Source organism: Cicer arietinum, chromosome 5 (genome assembly GCF_000331145.2).
Source record: "Cicer arietinum cultivar CDC Frontier isolate Library 1 chromosome 5, Cicar.CDCFrontier_v2.0, whole genome shotgun sequence".
Lineage (NCBI taxonomy): Eukaryota > Viridiplantae > Streptophyta > Magnoliopsida > Fabales > Fabaceae > Cicer > Cicer arietinum.
In genome coordinates this window covers 69,457,874-69,464,026 of record NC_021164.2, presented here as the reverse complement: position 1 = coordinate 69,464,026, position 6,153 = coordinate 69,457,874, and the positions used below count along the sequence as shown (strand labels likewise).

Genomic DNA, 6,153 nt, shown 5'->3' with positions numbered 1-6,153 from the left:
AGAGATTTTTTTTTATTAAAATAAAACACATAATAAATTAAGGGACTGTAACTTAAAACAATCAATATACTTAAAAGATAGTACATGTAGATGGTATATATGAGACATAAAGATAGTACATGATGGTATATATGAGACTTAAAAGATAGTACATGTAGATGGTATATATGAGACTCTATAGACATGAATCGTTATCATTGATACGTGAGTGGATGTATCTTTATTGTTTGCGTTGTTGATGCATCGCTAATGCTAGTGCGTATAATAAAATTATTATCCATTTTTTGAATTATGGTTGATAGATAGCTATTGTAATTATTTTTATATTATGAATTAAAAAAAATGACAGACCTAACCGAATAGGGGTGGGATTTCAACACAACCGTCTAAGTTGGCTTGCTTCATCCATTTTTAAATTTCATTATATTTGAAAATATTAAATTTGATTAAATCATTTAATATTGATCTAACAACAGCCATTATTTCAAATATGTTAATACAAAGATGCCCTGAATGTATTGGAGTTAGAGCTATTCCTAACAATTTTAATTTTCCTTACTTAGTTTGGAACCAATTATTATAATTATAATTACAATTAATTTTTTTACTACAATATCTAACTTCTCACTCGTAAATTGGAGACACAAAAATAACTATTTGATTTAAATTTATTTAAGTTTTATTTTACAAACTATATAACAAAATATACAATTTTTAATCATAAGAATAACAAAAAGACAAAAATGTTTCAGAAAAGAAAATATTAAATAAAAATAATAAGTTTAATAAAATTACATAATTGATGTAAAATAATATTAACTCAATTGTAAAATAATATTACATCACTAATAACAATTCAATATCATTAACTATATGTGTAATACTAATTTATAGTAGCGTGATATAATATGTTTTTTCAATAAAATTGATAAGACAAATATTAATAAATGTTATAACAACATTTATTAAAAATGTAAAACATCAAATTGAAATGCATTGAAACTTTTATTTTTAATTATTTGAAAACTCAAAAGTAGTTTTTCCTATGCCAAAACTTATATTTATATTTTTGGTTCTTTAACAAATGCAGTTGTCAGCAACATCCAAATGATAATTTTGAATTAAAATTAAAAGGATTTTTTTATGGCTAAACTTCGTTGATGCCGCGTGTCTCATTCATCTCCACCCCTTCCCTCCTTTCTAATTTCCTCAACTCTGTTTGTCTTTCTTCCACTTCTCTTCTTCACTGTCACATTGAGTCTTCCCTCACCACGCCATGAAAATCAGGGTTCTACACTGATCCTCCTTGATATATTTCTCTCTAGAAACTTCCAATTGATGGCTACGTCTTCTCTTCTACACCTACCCGAACTTCACTTTCTTTCTCCACAAATAACTCTCAACCGCCGTTTCTCTCCCCCTTCACGTTCCATTTCCATCCTTTCTACCTCCAATGCTACTCTTCGCACCACGCGAATCCATGCTTCGAAAGATGAATCCGCGTTAGCCGAGCGAGTGAACAACGTGGAGTGGAGCGGAAACGGAGTTGCGTCCCGCGCCGGCGGCATCAAAGGCAATGGAGCTGCGGGAGGATATGCTAACGACGTCGTCAAAGGAAGATCGGTGGAGTATGGATATGGAAACGGTGTAGCTGCTACGGAAGTTGTGGAAGTTGAAGCCTCCAAGGTGAATGAGGATGGGAGGAAGAGAAGGTTGGAGGAGATTGGAAAAGAAGACGCGTGGTTTAAACAGACTGAGAAAGAACAAGTTGAGGTACGGTGTCGTTTTGATTGCGTTTCGAGGTTGTACAAATTTGAATGAAGTATGAACGTGTGAATTATTTTTTTTTTTTGCAGGTAGCAGTTGCTCCTGGAGGTCGTTGGAGTAGATTCAGGACTTACTCTACAATTCAAAGAACCTTAGAAATTTGGGGATTTGTTGTATCGTTTATCTTTAAGGTTTGGCTGAGCAATCAGAAGTTCTCTTACAAAGGTTCGTCGTCTAATAATTATCTCCACGATCCATTAGCATTTGGAAGAATCATTTGTGGTTTATGGCGTTTTATAATTTTTTAATTGAATAAGCACTGTTTCTTCGGTAAACAAATTTCCTTACTCAATCACGCGTATATTAGTGAAGTTACTCCGATGCCAAAGTCCGGCTCAACATCATATTGTAGTAGGACTAGTGAAGTTAAAGGAGTCCAGTGTACTATCAGATATGGCCAGAAACTAAATAATTCAAAAGCAGATACAGCTAAGCTTAATTCCTTACTATTTGAAATCTTGAATTTCTAATATTATCATGTTAGTTGAGAGAGCTTTTGAGCGAGCATAAACCAATCTGTAAGGGATGCTAATATGGTTGGGACTTGGGACGTTTTGGAAACTAAAATAACCACTCAAGGAGGAAATATGGGATGTCCGTGTGATTTACTGTATTCTTTTTCTCCATGTAGATTTATCGAAGATAACATCTCTTGTCATACTGTGGCGTTCTTGTCCTTCTTCACCCCAGTCAATGCTAATTCATTATGACCATAGTGTGCTTACTTAGACATATGCTTTTTTCCTCAAATTCTTGAAGATTGGTGTGTTCTACATGCTTTTGGAACTACTTTATATCCTCCTATGCAAAGCCTTGAACTTGAACTGGAAATTAGTGGGAATGTCATGGCTAGTTAATTATGTTAGCCAGAGTGGAGTATCACTATATTATCAATTCCCAAGCCCCAAGTGCTGACCTAGGTTTACCAAATTAATCTCATTGTTGTTATGAGTTTACTTTGAGTGAGAGCCATGACACAACAGTAAGGTTGCTTCCTTGCTACTTGGTGATCACAGACTCAAATCCTGAAAACTGTCTTCGCTTGTGGAGGTAAAGTTGCTTATATTTACCCTCCTTAGACTCCACCTGGTAGTAGCCTCGTGCTGGTCCCCTCTTTACGTTGTTAAGAATTTACTTTTAACATTTTTTCTGAATGATTTTTTTCAATGTTTTTTGATGATATTTATGATCATCATGGTTACCTACAACAAATAAACCTGTCAAAATATGAAAGGTTTCTTTATTGAATTTCAATAAATTTCTAGGATGCCGTCATCTGTTTTTATTTGATTAGAAAATATCACTTACAGGAGGAATGACCGAGGGAAAAAAGACGTTAAGGCGGAAGACCCTCGCCAAGTGGCTTAAGGAAAGCATTCTGAGATTAGGTCCTACATTCATTAAAATTGGTCAGCAGTTCTCCACTAGGGTGGACATTCTACCTCAAGAATATGTTGACCAGTTGGCCGAACTTCAGGTAAATTAGAGTCTTGAACATGATTTATAAGTTTATTTCCTTACATTGATATATTTTGAACTTGCTTCTGAAGTTCTGTTATATCCCCTGTCATATCTCTCTTTAAAGAAAAAAGCCTTGCATGTAGATTTGTTTTCTGTTTGTTTCTTTATGAGGCACATCACGTAACTTCATACATATTTTCTCAACATTCCATTGGCTGTTTTTCATCATATTATGATCTCCTTTTCTGCTTCACAGAGTATAGATTATCAATGAAGTATTCAAATTTTAAAGCTCTCATGTTTTTATCAATCTAGTAAAGACTTAGGGTAGGTTAAATCTACGACATTATGCAAAAAGGGAATGAATAATCAGTGTTCTTTCTATCTTGACTGCTTTGAAAGAAAAGAATTCAATTGTGAGATAAATGAAGATACGAGGACTGCAGACCTAATTGCAAAATGAAAACTTTCGAAAGTCATTTCGTGTGGATGCTATTAGCGAAATAAAGAATATTACGAATCGTAGGGAGAGGCCTTTCCTCCAAAAGAAGACCAAGGAAATATAGAGCTATGCTATTGACTGAGCCTTTCATATTGACTGTGAGCCAATAGTCCTATCCTTTTTTGTCATTTGGTTTGAGGCGGGTCGAATAGAGAATGAAATGCAGAAATACAGGAAGAATTCCAAACCTTTTTACGGTATAAGGGATGCTCGACTCACCAAAGTAGTAAAGGCTTTTGAGGCTCACACTTCCCTATTACATGACCTTGGAAAAGGTAGCTTGCTGTAGCTCCCTTAGAAGAAATCTAAGCCTTTTGAAGTGCCAATAGTTGTAGACCTGTGGCTGTGTGTAGGGCTTTTGTTCTTATCACTCTGGGTTTCTAATTTTCTATGTAAATGACCTTCAAGCGGCATGAAGTACAACTCTTCCACTCGAAGCAGGTAGTAACTTAACCTTTGAGAGTATATTCAAAGGGGGAGCTCTCTTATTTATCAACAAAAATATCTTTGTGGTTGATTAGGAATACTAGAAAAGATCGACTGAGACTTCCTCGCAGATCCCACGGAGATCTCTATGCACTCGTCTATCCAGGACAGCTGAGATCTTCCGGTTTTTGTGCATAGGAACTGCTCAAATAAAAGAATAGTTTGGTCTGAGTTTAGGCCTGGCTCACCCAACCTAGCAACAGATCTGGGAATGGCAATAGGTGAGGCCATCGATATGCCTGGTAGCTTTGCAATGGACGACTCCCATACTATGACTTGAAAGACTGAATCATTTGAATATTATTGACTTGACATGTTATAAATTACAGGATCAAATATATAGCCTATGGTAAATGAATCCTAATAAATGATAATGAGGAAAAAAGGAAATAAATCTTGTCCTAATAATTACACACTATTATGGTGATATGGCAGCAGCAAAAGAAAAAAAGAGGAAAGAATGCAATGTTCTATCCTAAAGTAATGCTACTTACAAACTCTCAAGCTAGTAAATGGATATTGTTGATAAAAAGAGGAATTGATAAATCATATAGAATCTATCCTAATTAATTAGATTTGAGGAAATAAAATCAGAATTCAAAATCAGTTACACAATCTGTCACTAAGTACAATAATTACAATAAAAAAGAAGTAATTTTGCTAACACTCGTCATCTAGTTGGTGAATGGATATCTATCATTCTCAACTTGTGCGCGAGGTCTCAAAACCACCCCTTGGTTTGCATATTTTCCAATTGAAGTCCCAAAGGATGTACGGTGTAGGCCTGTATAAATAAGGTCACATTCCAATACTGAATAATTCTATTTACTCACTGTAAGTGTCTCTCCCATGGATCATGCATGAATTTTTACTCACCGCACAAACTACTTAAACCATGCCTGACCCGATGTAAGATAGGTAAATGGATTTTCCTACAAGTCTTTGATAATCTGGGCCTTGACCATCCTCGGGCTCTCCTCATCACTTCCAATCATGTGATAATCTTATTGATATGGGGGAGCTGGTACATTTTTAGCTTATCTAGCACTCTGCTAGTCATTTAGCCAGATAATTAGTTCATAACAATATCTGTACAAAGGGAAAAGCTTCTATCGGAGCTCCCCTATAGTTGCTTCTGGCGAAGGTGTGAGCGACTTACAGTCATAAACTACAACTAGCACCATCATTCCTGAGGCTATTTATCTCAAACTTTTTTATTTTTTTGATAAGTAATTGTCAATTTTTGTCAATATTTTCTAAGAAATCGTGTTATATTTTCATGCCAAATTCTTTACGATCTAAGCACATACTTTATGTAGTTAGTTACACGAGTAACAAACTTTCCTGTTATAAGGTTTTTGTAATCCTTGTATTATTGAGTTTATAATGTCCATCTTGTTTGTCTATTTGGGTAGCAAGTGATACTTAAAAATAAGTATTAAATGCGAAAATGTTTCCCTTTGAATCCAAAAACTTGGTGACACGATAATATTGGCATTTATATAAATGTAAAAAAAGGATAAACTGAAAGAGAACTGTGAAAGTTGCATTTTGGTAGGGCTTAAGTTACCTTTTATTTTGGGTTCAGGATCAAGTTCCTCCATTTCCCTCTGAGACTGCTATAGCTATTGTTGAAGAAGAGCTTGGAGCTCCTGTTCGTGATGTCTTTGATCAGTTTGACTATGAACCAATAGCTGCTGCAAGTCTTGGTAATCAACGTTATACTTTGCGTATCTTTTTAATATCTATTGTTAAAAAATTATGTGTTTATTAAAATATAGAATAATATGTATTATATTAAGATAAAGATACTTACAAATTGCAGTATTTAGTGAAGCATAGTTAAAAGGATATTGCACTAAATTTCATGGAAGAGC

General features: G+C 34.5%; 1 protein-coding gene across 2 annotated transcripts in view; it reads left to right on the top strand.

Annotated features, from left to right (window-relative positions):
- Positions 1-1,172: 1,172 nt before the first annotated feature.
- LOC101490183 (protein ACTIVITY OF BC1 COMPLEX KINASE 8, chloroplastic) overlaps positions 1,173-6,153 on the top strand; it is a 14,977-nt gene continuing 9,996 nt past the window's right edge. For both annotated transcript variants that reach the window (XM_004502803.4, XM_073368161.1), the window contains exons 1-4: positions 1,173-1,773; positions 1,857-1,992; positions 3,138-3,304; positions 5,865-5,985. In XM_004502803.4, coding sequence (XP_004502860.1) covers positions 1,339-1,773; positions 1,857-1,992; positions 3,138-3,304; positions 5,865-5,985 — 859 coding nt within the window. In that variant the 5' untranslated portion in view covers positions 1,173-1,338. The remainder of the gene's footprint in view (positions 1,774-1,856; positions 1,993-3,137; positions 3,305-5,864; positions 5,986-6,153) is intronic.